The sequence below is a fragment of the Carettochelys insculpta genome, chromosome 1 (assembly GCF_033958435.1).
Source record: "Carettochelys insculpta isolate YL-2023 chromosome 1, ASM3395843v1, whole genome shotgun sequence".
Taxonomy (NCBI): Eukaryota; Metazoa; Chordata; order Testudines; family Carettochelyidae; genus Carettochelys; species Carettochelys insculpta.
This window is the reverse complement of record NC_134137.1, coordinates 275,434,942-275,462,520: the sequence shown is the minus strand read 5'-3', so window position 1 is coordinate 275,462,520 and position 27,579 is coordinate 275,434,942. Positions and strand designations below refer to the sequence as shown.

The 27,579-nt window shown below is 42.1% G+C and overlaps 1 protein-coding gene across 2 annotated transcripts in view; it reads right to left on the bottom strand.

Annotated features, from left to right (window-relative positions):
• POLR3B (RNA polymerase III subunit B) overlaps positions 1-27,579 on the bottom strand; it is a 150,038-nt gene that overhangs the window by 25,831 nt on the left and 96,628 nt on the right. For both annotated transcript variants that reach the window (XM_075008026.1, XM_075008035.1), the window contains exons 20-23: positions 26,823-27,032; positions 24,961-25,119; positions 22,618-22,735; positions 17,312-17,454 (exon numbers count right to left, since the gene is read on the bottom strand). In XM_075008026.1, coding sequence (XP_074864127.1) covers positions 17,312-17,454; positions 22,618-22,735; positions 24,961-25,119; positions 26,823-27,032 — 630 coding nt within the window. The remainder of the gene's footprint in view (positions 1-17,311; positions 17,455-22,617; positions 22,736-24,960; positions 25,120-26,822; positions 27,033-27,579) is intronic.

Here is a 27,579-nt window from a genome sequence, read left to right as displayed (position 1 = left end):
ATACTGTTCAGTATTGCTGCTTAGTTCTCTGATCTACAGGATCTTTGTTGGAGGTGTTAATCCTTTTTTCACATGAGAGACTGAGAAATGTTCTTTCAGAGGAGTGATATATTGCTTTTTCACATCAAAGGAGTCTAACTTTTTTCCTCATTGTGGCTTGCAGGAAAGCAAGGGGAAATCTGGAAATATAATAATTTAGTTTTGTATGGAACTCTGATCAAGATTGTTTAGTCAAGTACTTGTTTGGCCTTCTTTATATCTAGAAATGATTTTGCTTTAAGAAATTAAGGAAAAAACGAGGAAGGTAGGAAATTTTCTTACTCTTCCTGGAACGAAACAAGCCATTATTCAGTTAAACCAAATGTCTTGTATAAATTGGACAGTAACCTCTCCCTGATGGGTATTCACTTACTAGTACTGGGTGCCAAGTACTTATTAGGCAAGAAAGAGAAGGTCACTGTCCCAAAGCCCTCATTGCAAAATTTAGATGAAAGCTGGAAAGTGGGATACAGCTAGAGATTGACTGGTTAGCTTCAGAAAGTTAGTTACATTAGTTTCCCATTTTGTGTCCATTTCTCTTTCCTCCTTGCTTGATATTCTTGACATGCTTGAAGAGAGGACTGGGATTTAGAGGCAGTTCAGAAGCAGCATGCTTACAGGAAGCACAGGCCAGAGTAAACTCAACAGGTGGTGATGTCCCAGATCAAGTAGGAGAAGGACATGAAGAAGGCAGCAAGGCAAAACCTGGCAGCATAAATCTAAATGAAGAGAAACATCCAGATGGGCTACCAGGCAAGCTTAATGGATGGCTCTTCTTGGAGCATACCTTTCACAAGATGATTAGAGAGATTTTACTCCACTTTTTCCTACCTGGTCCAGTTTTCTTAAGCCTTTATTTTCTTGCATTTGCAGTACTGCTTTCATTCTAGAAGAATGTAGAAAATACACGAAAATGTGGCTCTCCTGATCTCAATCTACTTATTTAGATCGTTAAAAACTATCATTACGAGTTGCCTCCATTTATTTTCACCTATACTTCAAGAGGTGAGCAAATAGCACTGCAGAGGTATAAACATGGTCCTTTTTACTGAAGCAAGAAAAATTGTTAATGAAAAGAAACAAAAATTTAAATTCACTTGCTACATGTCAATTAGAAGATAGTCTGTTTTGGAGATATTTATGAGGTAGGTAACTAGCTGTATTCAAAAAGGAAGCAGAGAAAATTACAGTTAATTGTTATAATCTAGCCACAAATTGAGAGATGTCCAGTCATAGGAGTCATACCTAAAAAATTTAGGCTACATCTACAGCAATCTTTCAAAAAAGTTCTTCCAGAAGATATCTTCCAAAAATGTGTCTTTCAAAAGAGCGAGTCCACACACAAAAAAGCAGATCAAAAGAGCAATCTGCTCTTTCGAAAGAGAGCATCCCCACAGCCCCTTCTCTTTTGAAAGAATGAGCCAGGCAGCAAAAACACCAGACATGATGAGGACTGCTCTTTTGAAAAAAAAGGGCCCATGGAGCACTTCTATGTTTTCTTTCAAAAGAAGCTTCAAAAGAGGGCACTTTTCCTGAAATGGGAGTGGAAGAGCACTTTCGAAAGGAGTGCCACGCTCTTTCAATTTAATTTTGAAAGAACACGTTTTGTGTGTAGAAGCTCTGCTGGATATTTCAAAAGAGAGACCTTTTGAAAGATTTTTTCAAAAGAACTGGCTGGTATAGATGTGGCCTTACTGTGAAAATTTACTGGATTTTCTTCCACTCTGACTGTTCCACCTCTATTTTTGATGTCAGGGAATCAGGATGTTGCCAAGTTTTTGAACAGCCGACGTAAAAAGAATTTTGCTCTCCTCAGCATGTCTGTCTCCAGTTACTGCTCAGTCACCATTTACGTCCAAGTATTAAGGCTTATGCCCAGTTATGCCTTTGCCTGCTTCAGGACACCAGCTTGCTCTGAGGTCTTCAATTTTTTTAGCTTTTGGATATCTACAAATACACGTTTTCTTCTGCCCCCACACTTGGTCTTTTTTTTCCCCCCTCCCATCCTTTAAAATTCCCACTCTTTATTAATGATAATTTCTTAAAAGGTAGATCAAGTAAAATTCAAAATTCAAGAACAGTAACAACATGCATCCTAAAAGTCTTCTTCGTTCCTTCAAAACTGTATTAAGACTTCACCTCTACAAAACACTGATAACAGATTTAGGAGATATATAAAATGAGCATATTCTGTAAAAAAAAAAAAATCTGAATACATGTAACATCATTAGAGAGGGAATTCTCCAGGTAAAGAAGCAGCAAATACAGGACTCTTAAGTAAGAGGCTGTCTGGGTGTGTGTTGTGTTTGGGGCTTTCTGGCTGTGGCGTTCTTCTGCTCTGTGTGTGTGTGTGTGTGTGTGTGTGTGTGTGTGTGTGTGTGTGTGTGTGTGTGTGTGTGTGTGTGTGTGTGTGTGTGTGTGTGTGTGTGTGTGTGTGTGTGTGTGTTTTTCTCCTGCCCTTCCCTCTCCCCCCCGCCCCCGGGAGGGTGGACTGGGACCAGAAGCTGGAAACTCTTGGCTTCTAAATAAGCTTGATATCTAGAAGCCTCTGCTGATTGGATGAGCCTCAGTAAGGGGAGGGACTTTGAAGCAGTCCAGGGCTTTATAAAGAAGGGTCCAGGTGAACAGGTGAGCTTGTGAACAGGAGACCGCAAACAGGGAGTTTAGAGAGGGAGTTTGGAAAGGGCCAGGGACCCTTGCCTTTCTTTTAAATCCCTGTTCTAGGATGGCAGGCATGGATAGTGACAGGTCTGCTGTTGTTACCTGCTCGGGATGTGCCATGTTTGTCTTCCTCCCCGAGGAAAGAAGGGATTTCGTCTGCACTAAGTGCAAGCGGGTCTCCATTTTAGAAGAAAAAATTAGAGGACTGGAGACTCAAGCGTCGACCCTATGCTCAAATCAGGGAGGATGAAGATTTCCTTGACAGAAGGGAGCGTTTAATCTTGCAAGCACAGCAGGTGGAAGAATCGGGGAGGGTAGTAAGGGATGAAGCAGAGAACTGGCAGCGTGTAACTTCTAGAAGAAAAAGGCGGCGGTACACAGGTCCGCCATCGATATAGAGATAAGTAATCACTTGCAGGCTCTCTCCACGGGTTCTCGGGTGGTGAATGCTTTGGAAGGAGCTGCACAGGGAAAAAAAATAGAAGGGAACTGCTTCTACTGCAAGACACGGGATGTGTAGTCCTAGTGGTGGAGGTTCAATGACCACCACCCCCATAAGAAAAAGACAGGTGGTGGTGACTCCCTCTTAAGAGGTACTGAACCATCCATCTGCCGACCACATCGGGAATCTCGTGAGGTGTGCTGTTTACCAGGAGCTCGAATTCAGGATGTGACTGAGAGCCTTACAAAAAACCACTCAAGCCTTCAGAATACTACCCCTTCCTACTTCTGCATGTGGGAACTAAACGATACGGCCAAGAATGACCTTGAGTGGGTTACTGCAGATTATGTGGTGCTGGGAAGAAGGGTTAAAGAATTTGGTGCATAAGTGGTGTTCTCGTCCATTCTTCCTGTTGAAGAGAAAGGGCTAGGTAGGGACCATTGAATTGAGGAAGTAAACGCATGGTTATGCAGGTGGTGTCGGAGAGAGGGATTTGGATTCTTTGATCATGGGACGCTGTTCTGGGCACAAGGATTATTGGGAAGAGATGGGGTCCACCTAACCAAGAGAGGAAGGAGCATTTTCACGAGCAGGCTTGCAAACTTAGTGAGGAGAGCTTTAAACTAGGCTTGCTAGGGGACGGTGACCAAAATCCTGTGGGGAGAAAGGAACTTGGAGGCTGGGAAGAAACGCAAAGAGGAATGTACAACAAAAGCGGACCCCTGGTTTGAGTAGTGAGGGCGGGGAGATCGAATGGTTATCTAAGGTGTTTGCACACCAATGCAAGAAGCCCGCGTAACAAGCAGGAAGAATTAGAAGCCCCGGCCCAGTCCAAGAACTATGACTTGATTGGGATAACAGAGACTTGGTGGGATGACTTGCATGACTGGAGCGCTGCCAAGAAAGGGTATAAACTGTTCAGGAAGAACAGGAGGAGGGGTTGCACTGTATGTAAGAGAGCGCTATGATTGCTTGGAACTCCAGTACATAGAGGGAGAAAAGCCTGTTGAGAATCTGTGGGTCAAGCTTAGTGGTGCAGGCAACACTGGATATGTGGTGGTTGGTGTCTGCTACAGGCCACCAAATCAGGATGATGAGGTAGATGAGGCTTTCTTTGGACAACTGAGAGAAGTTTCCGGATCGCAGGCTCTCATTATCATGGGGGACTTTAATTACCCTGACATCTGTTGGGAGACCAATACGGCGGTACACAAGCAGTCCAGGAAGTTTCTGGAGAATGTTGGGGATCACTTCTTGGTACAAGTGCCAAAGGTCCCGACCAGAGGTTGTGCGCGGCTTGACCTGCTGCTTACAAACAGGGTGGAACTAATAGGGAAGGCAGAGGTGGGTGACAACCTGGGATGCAGTGATCATGAGACGGTAGACTTCAGGATCCTGACCAAAGGAAGGAAAGAGAGGAGTAAATTACACACCTTGGGCTTCAGAAAAGCAGACTTTGACTCCTTCAGGAACCTGATGGGCCAAATCCCCTGAGATGCTACCATGAAGGGAAAAGGAGTCCAGGAAAACTGGCAGTATTTTAAGGAAGCCCTATTGAAGGCACAGAAAGAAACCGTCCCAATGAGCAGCAAGAGAAGTAAATACAGTAGGAGATCAGACTGGCTTACCGGGGAAATCCTTGGAAAACTTAGGCACAAAAAGGGAGCTTACAAAAAGTGGAAACTTGGACAGATGTCTAGGGAGGGATAATAAAGGTATAGCTCGAGAATGTAGGGCAGTTATCAGGAAGGTGCAAGCGCAACTGGAATTGCAACTCGCGATGAATGTGAAGGATAACAAAAGTTTCTACAGGCATGTTAGCAAGAAGAAGGTTATCAGAGAGGGCGTGGGGCCCCTACTGGATGAGGGAGGTAACCCAGTGACAGATGACGTAGGGAAAGCTGAAGTACTTAATGCTTTCTTTGCCTCTGTCTTCATGGACAAGGACAGCTCCCGGACTAACGTGAAAAGTGATGCACTGTGGGATGAAGGTGGACAGCCTCTGCTGGGGAACGAACAGGTTAGGAGCTATCTAAAAAAGCTAAATGTACATAAATCCATGGGACCAGACCTAATTCATCCGAGGGTTCTGAGGGAGTTGGCATATGTCGTTGACGAGCCCTTGGCCATTATCTTTGAAAAGTCGTGGAGATTGGGAGAGATCCCGGATGATTGGAAAAAGGCAACGTAGTGCCCATCTTTAAAAAAAGGGAAGAAGGACGATCCAGGGAACTACAGGCCAGTCTTACATCACTCCCTGGAAAAATCATGGAGGGGCTCCTCAAGGAAGTCATTTTGAGGCATTTGGAGGAGTGGAAAGTGATCAGGAATAGTCAGCATGGATTCATGAAGGGCAAGTCATGCCTGCCCAATCTGATTAATTTCTACGATGAGATAACTGGTTCTGTGGATTTGGGGGTGGGGGGTGGCAAATCAATGGATGTGATTTATCTTGACTTTAGCAAAGCTTTTGATACGGTCTCCCACAATATTCTTGTCAGCAAGTTAAAGGAATGTGGATTGGATAAATGGATGGTAAGACGGATAGAAAGCTGGTTAGAGGGTCAGGCCCAAAGGGTAGTGATCAACGGCTCGATGTCGGGATGGTGGTCGGTTTCTAGTGGAGTGCCCCCAGGTTCGGTTCTGGGTCCTGTTCTGTTCAACATATTTATCAATGACCTAAATGAGGGGTTGGATTGCACCCTTAGCAAGTTTGTGGATGACACTAAGATAGGGGGAGAGGTAGATATGCTGGAAGGTAGGGATAGGGTCCAGAGTGACTTAGACAAATTGGAAGACTGGGCTGCAAGAAATCTGATGAGGTTCAATAAGGACAAGTGCAGAGTCCTGCACTTGGGCCAGAAGAATCCCAAGCATTATTACAGGCTGGGGTTCAACTGGGTCAGTAGGAGTTCTTCAGAAAAAGGTTCTGGGAGTTGCAGTGGACAAGAAGCTGGACATGAGTCAACTGTCTGCCGCTGTAGCCAAGAAGGCTAATAGCATATTAGGTGGCATCAAGAGGAGCGTTGCCAGTAGATCTAGAGACGTGATTGTTTCTCTTTATTCGGCTTTGGTGAGGCCGCATCTGGAGTACTGTGTCCAGTTCTGGGCCCCTAATTATACAAAGGATGTGGATACACTGGAGAGGGTCCAGCGGAGGGTGACCAAAATAATTAGGGGGCTGGAGTATATGACCTATGAAAAAAGGTTGAGGGAATTGGGACTGTTTAGTCTGCAGAAGAGAAGACTGAGGGGGGACTTGATAACAGCTTTCAACTTACTGAAGGGAGGTTGCAAAGAGGCTGTTCACAGTGGTTACGGATGGCAGAACACAGAACAATGGTCTCCAGTTGCAGTTGGGAAGGTCCAAGTTGAACATTAGGAAAAACTTTTTCACTAGCAGGGTGGTGCAGCATTGGAACGGTCTACCCAGGGAAGTAGTGGAGTCTCCATCCCTGGAGGTGTAAGTCTTGCCTCAACAAAGCACTGGCTGGGCTGATCTGATGGGTTTGGTCCTGCCTCGGGCAGGGGGCTCGACTTGATGGCTTTTTTAGGTTTTTTCCAGCTCTATTCTATGATTCTATGAACAGACCATGGTTTCCCAAACTGGGGGGCATGAAGAAATTCCAGAGGAGACATGAGGCGACCCAGATCCCCCCCCACCCAGTCATTCCCTCCACTCAAAGAAAAAGCCAGTTTTTGCTTCCAGCTCTCAGCCCCAGCCATTTTACGTAGGCAACCCGGCGCAGTCACTATAAAAAGCAGACAGATGGCAAAGACTCACATGGAGCTAGCTGCCTCTTGCAAAGGGGAGTGAGTATGGGTTGGGGAGGGGTGGGAGAGGAGGAGAAGGATGGGGTTAGATTGGGGCTGGGGGTGCCTGGCTTGTGGGAGGAAGATGGAGTGAATTCGGGACTGGGGTGCCTGGCTTTGAGGGACAGAGATGCAGTGAGTGGGGGACTGGGAGTGCCTGGCTTTGGGGGAGGGGAGGGGCTTGTGGGGCATGGGTGGCTGGCCCTGGCATTGCAGGGCTCGGTCAGCTCAGGCTGGCAGGCAGGTGGCTGGCCTCAGCAGTGTAGGGCTCACTCAGGTGGCTCTAGTAGCACAGGGCTCAGGCGCGTGGGCAGCTGGTGCAGGCAGCTCTGGTGGCTGGCACAGGGCTCACGCAGCTGGCTAGCTGGGGCTTCACTAGGCACCCGCGAGGGGCAAATAAAAACTATTTGTCATTTTTAATTTCAAATCCATTTTTATATCAAGTTTTTGTGTTTATTTTAAATTATGAATTGAATTTTTTGTTAAAAGGGGGTTGTATGATGGTAAATAAGAGGTGGGGATCGTGAGGGGTTCTCAAAAATCAAAAGGGGTGTGTGATGCTGACAAGTTTGGGAATCACTGTAATAGACTAACAGGAATTGTTTTTAACACTTTTAATGTGGGTTGGAAACTTACAGTATGATTTAAACAACCCAGGGAAAAGGCAGTTAGTATAATTAAGTTTTAATCTTACCTTCTGTGTTATTACAGGTCTTAAAATGCAGACGTTTCGTGAATCAGTGATTCCACCTTTCAGCGGACAATTCTGAATGCTGCTTATAAAAATGTAGGAGAACTTCTACTCTACTACGAGGTTTCCAAAGGGTTTTAATTATTTTTAATTGGTGAGATAAATGCATTACAAGTATTAAACACTCTAGAAAACTGCATAGTACAGTACTTAACACACACACCTGCACTGTAAGCATTCCCTAGTGCTTTTCAATAACGAGTGCAAAGTCACTAACTGCACATATGACGCACTAAGAACAGGAGAGCCAGTAAAAGGTCTGCAGTTCTGACCTTAGCAAGTGCGATAAACTAATGCATAACTTACTAAGCATTTAGCTTCATTGCAAAGTAATTTTTTTCTCTGAAATCAGAGAATATAGACTACGTCTACACTAGAAACAGCTGTCTAGAGAAGTAACTGTCAGAAGAGATGTTCCAACAAAACCTCTGTCAACAAATCCTGTCTAAACATAAAAGCGGATCAATCTTTTGATCCGTTCTGTTGACAAAATTGCCCCCTGGAGTGTCTACAGTTTTTTTTGTTGACAGTTTGTCGATAAAATGTATTTTGTGTGCAGATGCTCTCTGAGTTTTGCCCACAAAACCCCAGTTTTGTCCACCAAACTCTCTAGTATAGACATAGCCATAGAGCTTTTAGAAACTCCTGCATGGAGAGGCAGAAGTGGTAAAAGGTATTGTATGGAACCAGAGAGAACCTGTATTTATGATCTGTAGGCTACGTCTACACGTGAAGCCAACATCGAAATAGCCTATTTCGATGAATAACGTCTACACATCCTCCAGGGCTGGCAACGTCGATGTACAACTTCGACGTTGCGCGGCACCACATCGAAATAGGCGCTGCGACGGTACGTCTACACGCCAAAGTAGCACACATGGAAATAAGGGTGCTAGGCACAGCTGCAGACAGGGTCACAGGGCGGACTCAACAGCAAGCCGCTCCCTTAAAGGGCCCCTCCCAGACACAGTTGCACTAAACAACACAAGGGCCACAGAGCCGACAACTGGTTGCAGACCCTGTGCATGCAGCATGGATCCCCAGCTGCCGCAGCAGCAGCCAGAAGCCCTGGGCTAAGGGCTGCTGCCCACGGTGACCATAGAGCCCCGCAGGGGCTGGAGAGAGAGCATCTCTCAACCCCCCAAGCTGATGGCCACCATGGAGGACCCGGCAATTTCGACGTTGCGGGACGCGGATCGTCTACACGGTCCCTACTTCGACGTTGAACGTCAAAGTAGGGTGCTATTCCGATCCCCTCATGAGGTTAGCGACTTCGACGTCTCACCGCTTAACGTCGAAGTTAACTTCGAAATAGCGCCCGACACGTGTAGCCGCGACGGGCACTATTTCAAAGTTAGTGCCGCTACTTTGAAGTAGCGTGCACGTGTAGACACAGCTGTAAAGAGCAATGAAATCAGTTCAGTGTAAATCAGATTCAAGTAAATGTTTCATTTCAGAAGATCACACATCAATTGGTCATGACAAAAAGTGTTACGATTTTGCCAGAAAATAAAATGTCTTCACCTGTTCTAAGCTTTTACATCTACATCTAGAAGCACCATGATAGATAAGCACCTAACGAAGATAGAACTACAATGTGCAAATTATACTTTTTTACACTAACTAGGCCATTTATCACACCAAACATTAAACAATAACATTGTTATTTAATATTTATCTCCAGCATTCAGAGGCCACACTGTGTTGGTCTGGAACAGCTTGCCCAGTGGGATACTTCCCCTGGTGTGTAGCACTGTGCATGGAAACAGTCAGTTCTGGTGAGTGCATGCAGCACTGACGCATGGAGCCAAATATTGCGTGTGCACAAGCAAAGCACTAACTGCAGCAGCTTTAATGCCAGTGTAACTTGTGGTAGCAGAAATTTGTAGTACTGATAGATGTGCTCTAAGTTTAAACGAAACAGAAGGATTCTTATGAGCACTGCTCTAATGGCCTTTTGCTGAGTTGTGATAAGTCTTCCCTGATGGACATAATTTTCAAGATGGCTTTTAATCCCAAAGTAGGAAGTTTCTGAATCTTCTCGATTCCCCTGTTAGCTTTCAATGGCAACTTCATTAGCATAGTTGGAAAACCGGTCACTGGACAGTTCAAGACTGGGAACCATTAGTACTGCTGGGTCCCTGAGCAAGTGGTGGGGAAGGGGCAGGATTGGTGACTAGCTTCCCCTCCCCAGCCCATCAGCATCACCTGGAACAAGTCATCCAGGGCTCCAGCAGTGATTTGAAGGCCCAGCGACTCCAGCTGCCACTGCTGTTGCAGTAGTGGAAGCAGAGGTTGGGCGGCAAAGGAGGTAAGCTTTATATTATTCAGCCTGTAGGCCCCTAAGAAAAGACAGTTACCTCTTCTGTAACTGGTGTTTTCAGAGATCTATTGCTAATACCCATTCCACGTTAAGTGTTTGTGCACTAGTTCTGGAAGTCTGTCCATTAGCTGTGATGGTGATCACTTGCTGCTGAATAAAACCATCTTCCATGGGAGCTGCGGCTCCTCAGGTGGCTTATAAGGCCTGTCCTTAAACAACAAGTTCTATTACAGCGAGGACACATTTCCAGGTTATGGCAGAAGGTTGCTGACCACAACTGGAAGCCAATCTCTCCTTCCTCCTGCACCGCCAGTCCTCCTCAGCTTGCCAGTGGGCAAGTTCAAAATGCAGAGGACCTTCGTGTTGCACTTTTCTCCATTTTGAGTGATCCTGGGTGAGTGTCTCTCAAGTGCCAATGCCATTTCTGCACTTCTTTAAATTATCTTTCAGCAAGCCCCTATAAAGCTTCAATTGTCCTTCTACATTATGCTACCCTGCTTTCAGCTGAGATAATAGGACTTGTTTTGAGAGGCTAAAGTCTGGCATCTGGACAACATGACCAGTCCAGCAGAGCAGAGCTGCTGACAGATGATCTTTGCCTCAATACAGGTTGTCTTTGCCTCTTCTAGAACACTAATGTTGGTGTGCTTGTCTTTCCATTTGCTCTTCAAGATCTTGCAGAGGAAGTGTTGGCAATGCCTGTGGAGGACTTTCAAGGGATTTCAGACCCAGACAATGTTGGGAGAATAACGACTTGATAAACAAGAAGTTTGTATCTGTTCAAATGTCGTGATCTTCAAAAACCTTGTGCCCTAAATGACGAGGATGTAAAGGAAGATTTTTACTCTCAGAAACTAATTTATTGGAGACCTTGAAAGATGAGCTCATGCTTCCGGAGGCCTTCGATACACATGTTGGATGACACTCAGACCTGTGGAAAGGAACAGCTGGGAAGGAAGGAGCTGGCAGAAGCAACTCAAATGGAATTTTGCTCTAGACCAAGTGTGCCGAACATGAACGTACCACAAACACCCTTTTTCCAACAAAAGACAAGTTCAAAGCATCTTGGAAACGGTCAGAGCACTGGCATCTTCTTGACTGTATTGCAGTTCACGTCCAAGATCACAATGACATACTTCTTACAATAGAAAAGCAGTCAAGTAGCACTTTAAAGACTAACAAAATAGTTTATTAGGTGAGCTTTCATGGAACAGACCCACTTCTTCAGACCATATTCATACCAGAACAGACTCAATATTTAAGGCACAGAGAACCAAAAACAGTAGTCAAGGAGGACAAATCAGAAAAAAAATGATCAAGGTGAGCAAATCAGAGAGTAGAGGGGTAGAAGGCAGGGGGAAGGTCAAGAATTAGATTAAGCCAAGTACGCAAATGAGCCCCTACAGTGACTCAGAAAATTCCCATCCCGATTCAAACCACGTGTTAATGTGCTGAATTTGAATACTGAATTTGAATATAAAAGACAGATGAGCTGCCTCCCTTTCAATAGTGCAGCTCATTTGCATACTTGGCTTACTCTAATTCTTGACCTTCCCCCCACCTTCTACCCCTCTACTCTCTGATTTGCTCACCTTGATCTTTTTTTTTCTCTGATTTGTCCTCCTTGACTACTGTTTTTGGTTCTCTGTGCCTTAAATATTGAGTCTGTTCTGGCACAGCTATGGTCTGAGGAAGTGGGTCTGTCCCATGAAAGCTCACCTAATAAATTATTTTGTTAGTCTTTAAAGTGCTACTTGACTGCTTTTTTTGTTTTGATTGTATATGGACTAGCACGGCTCCCTCTCCGTTACTATTCTTACAATAGCAATGACAAGTGCTAATGATTGCTGGACTGCTCATCACCTCGTTCAACCCACAATGAAAATTAAGATCGCTCCCAAATGGAGGCTGCAAAAGAAGCAGGTCAGATGCAAGCTGAAGATTCAAGATCTGAAGGACCCCATCAAGCCTGGCCACTTCCAGGTAGTCTTAGAAGAAAAGCTTCCATCAGAGTTTCCAGAAGAAATTGAGGAACACTGGAGCCAGCTGAAAGCAGTATTCATTAATGCCTGAGAGAAAACCATAGGCTACCAAATCAGAAAACATCAGGACTGGTTTGATGAGAATGATGCTGAAAATTGACCCATTAAGTAATGAAAATAGACGGGCATTTCAAGCTTAGCAGAATGACAAACTGTAATACAAAGAGAAGCCTGTGCCAAAGCAAGGGTAGAACTCCAATGTAAAACAGAGAACTCAAGAACAAATGGTGGACTTAGAAAGTGCAAGAACTCCAACATCTCACGGACATCCACAACACATAGTTTCTTCAGTGCCATTAAGACTGTCTATGGGAAAGCTTGCTATGGCATAAATCCTCTTTGCTCTAAGGATGGAGCCACACTTTTGAAGGACAATGAAGCCATAATTTTCACCGGAAAAGAACATTTTCAAGATCTTCTTAACTGTAACTCCATGGCAGCAGATGAAGTCCTTGAACAAACCCCTCACCAATCTCTTAGGGAAGAGCTTGGAGACCCTACCAATTTGCATAAGGTACACAATGCCAGTAAGCAGATGAAGAATAATAAGGCAGCAAGTCCTGATGAGATCCCCACTGAAATCTTTAAAGATGGTGGTCCAGAGCTAATTCATCAGCTCATTCTTAAAACTTGGACAAAGGAGGATACCCAGTGAAATCAGAACTGCCCTAATTGTCACCTTCTTCAAGAAAGGGGATAAAGCAGACTGTGGAAACGATCATTTTATCTTTCTCCTTTGCTGCTGCAGGCAAAGTTGTAGCACGGGTCCTTGCAACTTGCATTTTACCCTTCTCAGAAGAAATTTTACCAGGGTTCCTTAGGCATATTTATGTGCTGTGATTACCCCTACTATTATAGAGTCTAGAATCTTCCACTTGCCACTATGTCTCTTTTTAAACCCCTTTCTTCCTTCGTTCCAAATCTGTCAAAGAAAAATCCTAGCCTGGATAAGTTGTACATCTGTGCAGGTGGGTGGCTATGTATTTGAGGATGTGGTAGAGACACTACTGAGAGAAAGACAATTCAAAAGGACTGGAGTTCTGCCTTCAGTACTGTTTGGACTGAGTCCTCTGGTCATTCCTCTCTTGTGGGAGGGGATTCCCAAGCCTCTGTCTAAGCTTCTGTGAAAACTTCTTCTCATGTGATTATAAACCACAGTCTAACTGAACACCTCTGTCCAGAGGGGTCACAGGCAGGAAGGAAGAGGTGATGTCTCAGATAACTGCGTCTAATCCCACAAAGGGCTTTGAATAGGGAGAGAGCACTTGTACAAGACTGTCTTCAATAGGGAGCGAGTCCAGAAAGTGGAAGGCCTTCGGAGATGTGATCGTGGTACCCTGCACTTCCAGTAGTCAAACCTGGAGGTCATAAGTGTGTGGATGACTGCAATCCACGCCTGGTAGGAAGTGGGGCAGTGTTCTGAGCACAGAAAAAAAAATGTGCATTTTTTGCTCCCAAGACTGGTCAGGTAATCAAATAACACTGACAAGTATAAAAGATCCCTAGCCTCTAGACTACCTACCTGCTCTGAGGAAAAAAAAAAGTCATGAGTAGTGTGAAATTTACATAGGAGACAAGTTCTTTGAAATATTTTCTTTCTATTAGCATCACTTCAATCATGCCTGGATTTAGCTCTAGCCACTTGTTGATGCAGGCAGACATCAAGAAAGTAAAATAACTGGACGTTGTACACATTCAGCTGGCATGTCACCCCGCACCATCTCACTGGGTCTTCCAAAGGCTTTAAGCAGATGAAGAATAATATAGTCTGGAGAGATAGGGGGCTCATGGTGGTGCAACTGCATCTGTGAACATACTTTCCCTGTCTATGGATAGCGAAAGTTCATCCAGCAGAGCAAGAAGCACCATCTCCCTACCATCTTCTGGACTGAAGCCTGACTAAAAGGAATCTAATATACTGGCAAAGATAGGTCTCAGATTGTGAGACACCAATTCTTAATGCATGCCATAATTGGAACTGATCATGTAACTTTCACTGAAACTTGGACAACAAATATGAAAGTGTCTGATTCAACAGTTTCCTCCATTATTCACCCAGATGTAGTGATCACCACCTTCCTCCCTATTCCATTTTGCTCTAGATTTTAGTAGACACATGCTGAAGGAGTTTAGAGATTATTGCTTTACATCGTTTGAATGCTAGGGTTTCAATTTTTCAGACACCGATTTTTACTTCCAGTGATTCTTGAAACAGCAGCAGCTAAATTCATACAATAAGGGGTGAGAATGAGAACTGATCAGTGATTTTCAGGTCAAATATCTTTATACTCTGAAGCAAACTGGTTTGGTCAATTTGCTTCAGATTTTATAGACAAATACCCCCTGCCCTCCTGTGACAATGTCCATTCTGAACTGCAATTTGGACTTCATTTCCAACATTTTTCTGGGTAAACCATTACAAACTTATTAAACGTTACTAAAATCAAAACTTACAGGAGAACTCTTCCCATCTTCTCTTTCTTGGTCACCAATGGTGACCCCAATGTCCTTAAACTTCATAATGTTGTTATGCTTATTTATATCTATCTCCTTCCTCATTTCCTTCTGCATAGTTACTAAATTAGGCAAATTCAAAAGACTTTTTTTTTTTTTTTTTTTAGTAGTAACCCTTGTAAAACAGGCCTTGCAAATTGATTTAAAGAGAACTGAAAAGAGGAAACATGCAGAAGACTGAAAGCAATTTTTTTTTGACTAAGGGCAGTCTGTGATTAAAATGCTGCAGTGCTACAGCGAAGAAACTACTTCAACAGTTTCTAGGATTTGGATGTTGTCTTGTCCATAGGAAGGAGGTGGTAGTTACATCTATGGGAGACGTCTATACCAAGGATTAGGTCAGTATAATTTTCTGCTAGTTATAGAGATGCAAGTTTGCAGTGTAGAGCTGACCTAAGTCAGTCTCAGTCCATAAAAATTCAAACCATAATTTATTGCATAGAGTCATAGAATTCTAGGGCTGGAAGGGACCTCAGAAGGTCATGTATTCCAGTCCCCTGCCTAAAGCAGGATCAACCCCAACTAAATCATTCCAGCCATGACTATGTCAAGCCAAGACTTAAAAATCTCTAGGGATGGAGATTCCACCACCTCTCTTGGTAATGCATTCCAGTGCTTCACCACCCGCCTGGTGAAATAGTTTTTCCTAATATCCAACCTACACCTCTCCCTCTAACTTCAGACCATCGCTCCTTGTTCTGCCATCTGTCACCATTGAGAACAGTCTCTCTCCATCCTGTTTACAGCCCCCTTTCAGGAAGGTTGAAGACTGCTATCAAATCACCCCTCAGTCTTCTCCTCTGCAAACTAAAATAAGCACTCTCAGCCTCTCCTCATAGGTCATGTGCTCCAGCCCCCGATCATTTTTGTTGCCCTTCATTGAACCCTCTCCAATGTGTCCACTTTCTTCCTATTCTGGGGGGCACACAGCTGGACGCAATACTCCAGATATGGCCTCATCACTGCCAAGTAGAGGATAACAACAACTTCTCTAGTTTTGCCGGAATTGCTTCTCCTAATGCACCCCAGCATGCTGTTAGTCTTCTCAGGCTGCGTCTACACTATGAGATAAAAATCAACTTTATTCAAATTGATTTCTTAACGTTGGGTTTTATCCATTTGATTTGGGGCATCTTCACCTTCCTACACACTCCCCACAAAATTGACTTTCTGCTGCAAGCAGCTTAAAATCGAGTGCTGCTGCAGTGTATTGTGGGAACCTATCCCACAGTTTCCTAAGCCCCATTGCATTCTGGCTCCACAAGTAGATGTGTGTCTATGACACCATCTTCCCACATTTCATTTCCCTCCTTCCCCTGCCATGTTAAGTTTGTTTAAGTAGACCCAGGCACTACACTGGAACAGCTTGCCTAGGCTTTATTTTGGGCTTGGATACTGATTTACGCCCCCCCAGGAAACAGGACTCTTAGTAGACACAGGTGCTACAGTGAAACTAGAATGAATCATCAATAATGGCCCAGGGTGGCTAACAGACAGTACACTTTTGACAGCCACAAAAATTGTGACTGCCCACAGAGGTCCCTTCTGGATCTTGAATCTGGATTTAGGTGTCCTACCAAAAAAGACCCTTATGCTTAAGTAAACAGGGTCGCTACACTGAAACTTGAACGATTCATCAGGCTAAAAGACCCCAGGCTACAGCAGGATTTGCACCTGGAAAAAAAAGACCCCAAGGACAAGAATATTCCCCACTGCAAGCCTTACTTCAACAACTGTGGTAACTGTACAGCTAATACATTGCCTTCATTGAAACATGTATGGCTCAGGGCAGCTAAAAGACCCCAGGGCTGCAGCCAGCCCCTAAAATCGTGACCACCGAGGGAGACATCCCCTGGGCAGCTACAAGACCCCCGGCTACAGCCCGTCCCTGAAAATCATGACCTTCACCGCATGCAAACAACCTGGTGCCTTGCACAGCATGTCTTTTTATTGGTTCAGGGTCAAGCCACTTGAGGTGGTTGGATGTGGGAATGTTCCAGACTATGCGGCGCCTCTGGGGGGAGTGAAGGGAGGGGATGTGGGGGTCAGAACAACATGTAAACAGCTGAAGAGAAGTTTCTCATATACTAACAGACAAGCACAACAGCTACCCACAGCCTAGCTGACACATGGTACAGGGGGGCAGTTGTGGGTGCCAGGCAGCGCAGAAAAAAAGGCAGCTAGCAGGGATCTACACAGACCACAGAGCCCATAGCTGCACTCCTAGCAAAGAAAGAATATTTTTCATCCTCTCATGAGCCTACAGCCCTGGGCTAGCAGGTGATGAATTGTAATGGTTCTGTTGTCTAACTCCTCTGCAATTAAGAGCAGTGGAGATGTAAGAGGCCAGAACGGAGAATGGAGAACTGTGGTGCATTGTGGGGCATATACAGGACATCTGTGGAGGCTAATGAATTTGATTGAAAAACATGCTGCATCCTCACTACCCTTCACTCAGAATTTTAAATTCAAATTGAACACTATCCCCGTCAGGTTACTACAATTTTAGGATTTCGATATGTAGATTTTTGTGGTCCATAAATCTACCTAATGGAATTTACAATGAGCATAGGTACTTAGAAGAATCAGGCTAACTGACTGAAAATCAATTTTATCTCATAATGTAGATGCAGCCTTACTTTGCATACTTATACAATTTGAGGAGACGATATAAAAGCTTCTGTTATAGCCAATAGCCAAATATATTTAATAAAAAGGACTCTTACCTTTTTGTCCATGACGACTGCTAAATTTATCTCCAATTTCTGGACGTCTAGTTTGTCTCAACAACATTTTGATCAAAAAAGCATCCTCTGCATTTGAAGAGATCATTACTTTTTCAATATACGAGTCAGTTGCACCTTTGTATCTAAGAGGCAAAAACATCAGTTAAGTTTATACGCGCACAGAATCAAGTCCAAGTTACGAAGAAAAAATTATACATCAGCAGTTTCTGACTAAATGTGAAATTTCCCAGGGTTATGTATACTATATATAAAAATATATGCAGACATATAAATAGTGGTAGTTTTTTAAAGTGTTTTTACACAAATGCTAGGAGTCTGTCTAATAAGATGGGTGAACTGGAGTACCTCATATCAAAGGAGGAAGTTGACATAATAGGCATCTCAGAAACATGGTGGAATGAGGACAATCAGTGGGACACTATCATACCGGGATATAAATTATATCGGAAAGACAGAACAGGTCATGCGGGTGGCGGAGTGGTACTATATGTGAAGGATAATATAGAATCAAATGAAACAAAAATCCTAAAGGAATCAAAATGTTCAGTAGAATCATTATGGATAACAATTCATTCCTCTAATATGAATATGGCATTAGGAATATATTACCGACCACCTAACCAGGACAGTGATAGTGATGCTGAAATGTTAAGGGAGATTAAAGAGGCTATCACAATAAAAAACACAGTAATAATAGGCGATTTCAATTATCCCCATATTGATTGGGTACATGTCACCTCAGGACGGGATTCAGAGATTAAATTTCTTGATGCCTTAAATGACTGCTTCTGGGAGCAGCTAGTACAGGAACCCACAAGGGGAGAGTCAATTCTCGATCTAGTCCTGACTGGAACGCAGGATCTGGTCCAAGAGGTAACTGTTACTGGACTGCTTGGAAATAGTGACCACAATATAATAACTTTTAATATTCCTGTGTGTTGGGAAGAACACCGCAGTGGTAAAACACTCCGGCATTTAATTTCAAAAAGGGGAATTACACAAAAATGAGGAAGCTAGTTAAACAGAAACTAAAAGGTAGAGTAACTAGACTAAAATCCCTGGAAGCTGCATGGAAACTGTTTAAAGACACCATACTAGAGGCCCAACTTAAATGTATACCCCAAATAAAAAAACACAGTAAGAGACCTAACAAAGAACCACCATGGCTTAACAGCCATGTTAAAAAGGCAGTGAGAGAGAAAAGGGCAGCTTTTAAAAAGTGGAAGTCAAATCCTAGTGAGGAAAATAGGAAGAAACATAAACACTCCCAAATTAAGTGTCATAATGTAGTAAGAAAAGCCAAAAAAGACCTTGAGGAACAGCTAGCCAAAAATTCAAAAAATGAGAGTAAAATGTTTTTTAAATACATTAGAAGCAGGAAGCCCGCTAAAGAAGCAGTGGGGCCCTTGGACGATAAAGATATAAAAGGAGCGATCAAGGAAGACAGTGCCATTGCGGAGCGATTAAATGATTTCTTTGCTTCAGTCTTCTTGGCTGAGGATGTTACAGACGTTCCTAAATCTGAGCCAGCCTTTTTAGGTGACAAATCTGAGGAACTCTCCCAGATTGAAGTGACATTAGAGGAGGTTTTGGAGTTAATTGATAAGCTGAATAGCAACAAGTCTCCAGGACCAGACGGTATTCACCCAAGGGTTCTGAAAGAACTCAAATGTGAAATTGCGGCGTTATTAACAGTGGTATGTAACCTATCCTTTAAATCCGCTTCGGTACCCAATGACTGGAAGACGGCCAATATAACGCCAATTTTTAAAAAAGGCTCTAGAGGAGACCCTGGCAATTACAGACTGATAAGTCTAACATCAGTACCAGGCAAATTAGTAGAAACAATAGTAAAGAATAAAATTGCAAGGCACGTAGAAGAGCACGAATTGTTGGGCAAAAGTCAGCATGGTTTCTGCAGAGGGAAGTCGTGTCTAACTAATCTATTAGAATTATTTGAAGGGGTTAATAAACATGCGGACAAGGGGCACCCAGTGGACATAATATACCTAGATTTCCAGAAAGCCTTTGACACGGTCCCATACCAAAGGCTTTTATGTAAATTAGGCAGTCATGGGATAGGAGGAAAGATCCTTTCATGGATCGGGAATTGGTTAAAAGACAGAAAACAAAGGGTTGGAATAAATGGTAAATTTTCACAATGGAGGGGGGTAACTAGTGGTGTTCCCCAGGGGTCAGTCCTGGAACCGATCCTGTTCAACTTGTTCATCAATGATCTAGAAAATGAGGTAAGCAGTGAGGTGGCAAAGCTTGCAGATGACACCAAGTTGTTCAGGACAGTCAAAACCAAAAGGGATTGTGAAGAACTACAAAAAGATCTCAGCAAACTGAGTGATTGGGCAGCAAAATGGCAAATGAAATTTAATGTGGGTAAGTGTAAGGTAATGCACATTGGAAAAAATAACCCAAATTACATGTACAACATGATGGGGTCAAATTTAGCTATGACAGATCAGGAAGGGGATCTTGGAGTTAGTGGATAGTTCTCTGAAGACATCCACGCAGTGTGCAGCGGCAGTTAGTAAAGCAAATAGGATGTTAGGAATCATTAAAAAAGGGATAGATAATAAGACAAAAGATATCATACTTCCCCTATATAAAACTATGGTACGCCCACATCTTGAGTACTGTGTGCAGATGTGGTCTCCTCACCTCAAAAAAGATATATTGGCATTAGAGAAGGTACAGAAAAGGGCGACTAAGATGATTAGGGGTTTGGAACGGGTCCCATATGGGGAGAGGCTAGAGAGACTGGGACTTTTCAGTCTGGAAAAGAAGCGATTGAGGGGTGATATGATAGAGGTATATAAAATCATGAATGGTGTGGAGAAAGTGAACATAGAAAAATTATTTACCTTTTCCCATAATACAAGAACTAGGGGACACCAAATGAGATTGGTGGGTAGTGGGTTCAAAACTAATAAAAGGAAATTTTTCTTCACACAGCTCACAGTCAACCTGTGGAACTCCTTGCCGGAGGAGGCTGTGAAGGCCAGGACTCTATTAGGGTTTAAAAAAAGAGCTCGATAAATTTTTGCAGGTTAGGTCCATAAATGGCTATTAGCCAGGGGTGAAGTATGGTGCCCTAGCCTTCAGTACAAGGGCAGGAGATGGATGGCAGGAGATAAATCACTTGATCATTGTCTTCTGTTCTCCTTCTCTGGGGCACCTGGCATTGGCCACTGTCGGCAGATGGGATACTGGGCTGGATGGACCTTTGGTCTGACCCAGTATGGCCATTCTTATGTAAATCATATTTGCCAATCAAGCAAAATTATAATACAGAGTTCAAGAGACAGATGTATTTTTGGAGAACAAAGGAGTTAAAAAGAGATAGCAAAGGAAAAAGAAGGTGGAATTAAGGTCAAACCCGAAACAGACTATGCTTGCAGATGGCCTCTCCCTGATAGTAACTTCATATACAGTACATTGCTGGATTTTCCATAATAAATCGACAACTACCAAAATAAAATTTACAGGGTTATAACTGTAATAAAAAATTCAGAGAATAAACAGAGCAGAGAATAAAATTTAAGTCCCCTCCTGAAATGCCAACTATTTCAAATTGGTTTTGAAAATAAACAAATACATTTTTCCAGTGCTATGCCTAAGAAAAGCTGCATCAATTAACAGGTGCCAATCACAACGAAGTGGGTACAAATAAAAATTTGTGTGCACACCCATATACTAACAGAGAAGCCACTCTGGATGTAAGAGGCAGTGGGGAAGAATAACCCAAGGACACAGAGTTTGTTTCTACACATGCTAATAAACAGCCCGAAATATGCTAATGAGGCATGGATGCAAATTCCTGCCACCTCACATGCAAAAGGTCACGTTCTTCCGGACTCCAAAACAACATGTTGAAGCGCAGGCCCCTGGGGGGTCTTCCGGAAGGAAGTCCTCCTTCTGGGTGCCCCTTCTTCCCAAAAATTTTCAGAGGAAAGTGGCATGTGTAGAAACAGCCAGAAAGAGTGGTAGGGAGTGCAGAAAAAGATGAATCAAAGATTCACTTCAGTGAAAGCTTTAGGACGGACTGGGGTGAGAGAGAACAGTGAGAAGCTCCAATAATCATCTCTGAAGATAATTTGTTATTGTGGCAGACGAGATGGTGAAAACATAACACAGCTTTTAGATCCTGGAGGCACATCTTTCCTTCCTAAGACATCCACTTTCCCCACTGGATGACTTCTCTGCTGCCTCTTTTCTTTACAAAGGGCTTGATCCACCTGGCATTGGAATCACCAGGAAACCTCCCATTGACTCCTGACCAGGCCTAAGTGCTGCCCAGTTAATTTTTCCCTTCTGCTCCACCACTAGCCAGATGGGAATTCTTGTGAGCCAATCAAAGAATGACAGGTTTATTACCAGCAAACAAAGATCAAGAGATTCTGCAGCATGTTTAATGCTGCAATCTACTTATTACTACAAACTGGTCTACTAGGAAAGACTTTCAGTCAAGAGGGAGCCCAAGTACCATCTGAATCCTATAAACTAAGGTCAAGGATTGTTCAGCCATCTTGGGTATCAGACTCTTCTCTTATTGTATATGCACATAGCAGATGTGCCTGTTTACCTGAAGGCCGGGGCAACTAGAGACCTTCCTCTATTCACTCACCTCTTGGGGAAAGAGAACTAACCAGAACTGTGATACAGGCTGATAGGCAGCTCATTCTATCACTCTGTGAAGCAGGGAGAGCTCTGCCTCTCCACTCTCGGGTCAACACTAGTTAACACTCAGACCTACCCCCCGCTTTGCTCTCATAACTGGCTGTGAAGCAGATCTTTCCTGCTTGCATTGTATCTACTCTTTTGTGCCCTTTCCCTCCATGTACCTCCCTCCTCCCACCCCGACACCTTCATGTTCCTTTGCCACCCCAATACCCCAGCCTGGGTTTCTGGCTTTTGAGTGGGGGAGGTGGGCAAACTGTGAGGGCCCAGTTTCTCCTCTTATATCAGTGTTGTCTGGGAGTGGCCCTCATAATCTATCCTCCTCCTGTCTGCAGGGAGTTTCTAGCTGCCACCCCAACTCCAGTCTTCAGGGTGCCCAAACCAACATGGTGCAGGTATCTAGGAGCTTTTGAAAATCCTAGTAAATGCTTATCTGTACATATAGGTACCTAAAAATCTCTAAAAATTCTGACCTATAGTACTGAATCTAACTTCAAATGAAAATATATGCCCTTTACTTTTCCAGCATCTGCTACCTGCCTTCCTCTCCCTCCTTGTAGATTTTAAAAGTACGATATTATTGTGTGACCTACGTTACTGGCACATCTTTATACTGTGGCTGTTGATGCACATTACTTCCTTCCAGAGGAGTCTGGGTCACAGTGGGCATGGACTTGTTCACAAGCACTTGTTTGTTTTCTACCTTTTCACCTAACAGGAGAAAAAAAAAAAGGTAATTAAAAAAAAATCAAAGCGCCATGCAAACATTTTTGACCTTCTACATATATTCAGAAATACATTTTGTAACATTTAAAAGGACATGTACACTGGGAAAAAATGACTTGAGGTCTGTTATATTTGTAATGCATTGACTTAAGAGATGTATGCCTTAACAGAAGAATCAAACTACATTCTTAAAAAAAAAAGTGAGAGAGAAAGAAACTCAGGTTGATTTAGGGTAACCACTGAAAATATTAGGGGTAATAGGGACAAAAATACATATTTAAGATGAACTAGACCAGTGCTTCTCAACCAGGAGTACGTGTACCCTTAGGGGTACACTTGGGTCTTCCCGGAGGTACATCCACTCACCTAAATATTTGCCTAGTTTTATTAAACAGGCTACATAAAAAATACTAGTAAAATCAGTACAATCTAAAAGTTCATTCAGTGAGACTCATTTCTACTGCTTCATATGCCTTATGCTGAAATGTAAGTATAATATTTCTATTCCAATTCAGTTATTTGATAATAAGATGGCAGAAAATCAGCAAGTTTTCAGTAGTAGTCTTCTGTGATAGTTTTAAATGTTTTTATAAGTAAGTAGTTTTGAAGTGAGATGTGACTTGGTGGTATGCAAAACAAATCTCACTCCTGAGAATCGTCCAGTAATCTGGAAAAGTTGAATGGCACTTGTTTCAAGACCTCAGATTACCTTAGGACCATGTTTCTCAAAGAGTGGTAGGCAGATAGCTCAGGGGTTTGAGCATTAGCCTGCTAAACCCGCGGTTGTGAGCTCAATCCTTGAGGAGGCCATTTAGGGATTGGGGCAAATAGATGGCAGGGATGGTGCCTGGTCCTGCCAAGAGGGCAGGGGACTGTACTAGATGGCCTCCTGAGGTCCCTTCCAGTTCTAGATGTATATCTCCAATTATATATCTCCTTAGGGACAGAGGAGAAAAATCAGGGGATACTTATTATTTTTGAAAAAGAGGTACTATATATAAAAAAAGGTTGAGAAACACTGATCTAGAGTGAAGCCCTCTGTTAAAATACTGCAACTCTTGTACATCTTTTTTATATTTACAGGAATCAGATATATGTTTTGGTAGCTGTCCTCCAAAACTTGTATACTTGTGTAATTCTCTAATGAAAAATTACATATTGCAGCACGGTTACTTTCTCCCTTCCCACTCTGACTTTACCTGTCTTAAATGAAGTGACAGGGTGCAGGGAATGAGAACGGCCAAACTTCCAGCATGTCCATTGGCAAGCATCAATGTTTAAGCCCTCAACTGCACTGAAGCTCAATGTGTGTGTGTTGACTGTTATAGCTAAATTAGTTTAAACATGGTTTGTCTAGCCATTATAGACCAGGCTTTACATTTTGATCCAGCTACAATTCTCAATATCCCAATACTTTTAAGTTACTGGGGAAAGCAAGAATATTTTGAGAGCTTAAAAATATTCCAATGATCTTCAAGAACATAACTGGTACATATTCAGTACTTTTCCTTCAGGGATTCAGTGTTAAAATTAAATGTAGTGATTTTTACTACTGTTTACCACTGGATGCCCGCTGACTAACTTTTCTAGATCACTTCCTAACTAAAAGGCCCATAATATTGCCAGTACCATTCTTATAAAGGTATACATATTTATATCGTTAATTATAAAACGCTGTATCTTTTTCCCACTCTGTCTTGCCAAAATTATACTTTCAGAGAATTAAAAAGTGTTTCTTTTCACTCCCCAACTATTTTTATAATTGTTTAAAAATGTTGGTAGCTGTGAGATGATACATGCAAGAATCAAAGCGATGTCTTTTAAAGATATAGATCTAATGACAGAAGACAGACAAATTGTAAAAGTTCAATAGTATTACAGATGTGATGAACAGAAAAGTTGAGAAAATAAAACAAATTCTCTCACTAATAACAATATAGTTTCAAAATTTGCTGCAGTGTCAAGAGTAATTTTTATCAAAATTTACAGCTTCATTTTCTCATGCATATTAAAAGTCGTATGTACCAGATTATTTTCTGAACTATAGTTGTTTCTGCTTTCTAATATCCACTAAAAAGATACAATACTCCAAGAAATATAAAACAGCAAAAGGTGTAAGCATTTTAAGACAAATTTACAAGAAACATGAATACTCACTTCATCTGCTAATGACAAGTCAAAAAACTTTATACCAGTAACATTATATATACCTGGAGAGCAGATACCATCAGCATCTAAAATTTCGTGTCGCCAAATTGGTTTACGTGTAGCTGCATCCAACATTGGACCCATCACTTTGTCGAAAGTCTGATTTGTGTAGCGCTTGAGTGTACACTTGGCATTCTTATACACCAGACACCTTCCAAACCCTAAAACAGAACACAGAACCTCTTTCAGATAAATAAAGTTCAGAGGTTATTTTATAATCAAGCAGTTATCAAAAGAAAATTAAAAATGGTTAGTTTATCTAAAGACACAGAAAACAAATACATAACAGCTACTACTCCCAAATGTTTTGCATTATTTTTGGAGCACTTTCAGCAGGCAGAGCATTGTACAAAAGACTTTGGCCTCAAGAAACTGGCAATTTAAAATCAGATCACATACTATATTTTCAGATATATCAGAAGGCATTTGGCAATAACAGCCCAATTTTAAAGTCGTGCCGACTTCCTACCCAGCTCTTATCAATTCTTTTATCTGTAGAAGATCATCACTGAAAGTAGATGCATTTGAACACGGTTAAAAAGCAGAAGTTTGTCGCAACTTTTCCTTTTAGTGGTTCTCTGATAACTGAAGGTTTTACTGAAAACATTTGGAGGCAGTTGCTTGCTCAACGGAAAAATGTCTATTTAGTGTTGTTTCACACACTCCCATTTTCCTTCCTTTTTGTTTTACTCAAAAAGAAGTTTTAATTATACACGTCACCACAAAAATGATTTTCTAGATGAAAAACTGTGGGCTCTTTCAAAAAACCTCTTTCTAGGAGTAATTGCTGGTTCGCATATTTTGCCAGAGTCATTCCCATATTCAGAAATCCAGTCAGCTAGGAGCAAGAGCTTCAAGTAAACTTATATTTTGTCTGAAGGATAGCTATAGCCATTTACAGTACATCTATATCATTACATTACGTCAAGTAACTACTGACAAACCTCACATAGTCTTTAGATTTCCCTGTAAATGTTACCAGTCTTCCAGAAAGGAAAACATTCAGTTTTAAATCATGCCTGTTGTTGTTTCAGAAAGAAAAGGCATAAATTAAGTGTGGCAGACATTAATGCCAAAGATACATGTCTAGGAATACTATTATTGCTGCCTAGCAACAAGCAGGAGGCGTGTGAAGGAAGAGGTAGAAGGGAGACAGAATGAACTAATGGAAGAGTTTGGTTTTGCCCACCAGATACTAAAACTAACTCAATCATAAAGTGAAAATTATTCTTGATTCTAAACAGTGCTCAACAGTATGTGCAGTGTGAGTGACCGGTATTTAAAACAACAATTTTTTCACTTTACAATGTAGCAACTTCAGTCTATTTTAACAGAAAGTACATGTTTTTCCTCTACTTTGTTTGCTAGCATATAATTATTTTCCTCTCAGCATCAAGTCCATAATGACAGAAAACTACACATGCTCTCCATCTTCTTCTGAAAAACATTTGAAAGTCTAATATCATCTATCATTTTCAATACTGGGGAGATTAGACCTTCCCCCACCCTACATTAGGCTCAAACAAAGGCCCAGGTCACCATCTAAAAAGCAAGCCTCATGCTAACAGATTATCTAACACAAACTTTATGCAAGACAAATATTTTGAAAAAGGATGGTTTATCTTCTTGTTCAAGGTAAAAAGTCAAAACCATTTGCTTTCATAATATCTATATTTGCAGTCAACCATACACCCCTATAATGTTTATAGAAAACAAGCATTTTCCTAAATTGATTTCCTAGTTTTAATAAGTTTTAATCTTCATAATTTAGGCAAAAATTAATTAAACAAGAACACAGTGCTATAAAAACACAGGCTATTGTGTTTGCTTTGGACAAGTGTCAAAGAATAGGCTCATGTCTTACCTCTGTCCAAGGAGGCCTTGTTTAAGACAAGAGCATCTTCAATATCATAACCACTGTAGCTCATCACAGCAACTGTAGCATTCTGTCCAGCTGGCAGTTTTTCAAACTCTATCAGTTCAATGGTTTTTGTTTTGACCATTGGCTTTTGTGGATATGCTAACAGATACATAAGAGTATCAATTCTGTTCCGCTGATTGTATCCAATGGTACCTGTATTTAAAACAAAAGTAATACAGTGGAAACTTCTATTTTACTACTTGAAATATTTCAGATGTAAAATTACCAACATGTAAAATAACCAATGCGACATTCTACTAATGTAGATGACTTATCTGGTAATGCAAGGTCTTTAGAAGAAACAGGAAAAAACAAAAACAAGAAGTTTTGCAATTTGGATTGGAAATTGATCTGAAATATCCTCAAAGTAAAAAAAAAAAAAAAATTAACACAGCTTTATAAAATTTAAGCTTCCAATGAAAAGAACATCACAGGAAAATCCTGATTACGAAAAAAGCAAAGCAAAAACAAAGAAAGAAAGAAACACTCAAAACCAACCCCCCAAGGTATGTGCTAGCATTACTCTGAACTAGAACATTTTGGTAAATGTCCAACCCTGAATAAGTCAACAAAAATCAAAGTTCATTTTCATGCTTTTCTGTTAATTCTAAATAACTGCAGTGATTGAGAGCGGCTGTGGGCTTGATCCAGAGCCCATTTGGATCGGCCGCTGTGCTCTCTGCATCATATTTATTTCCTT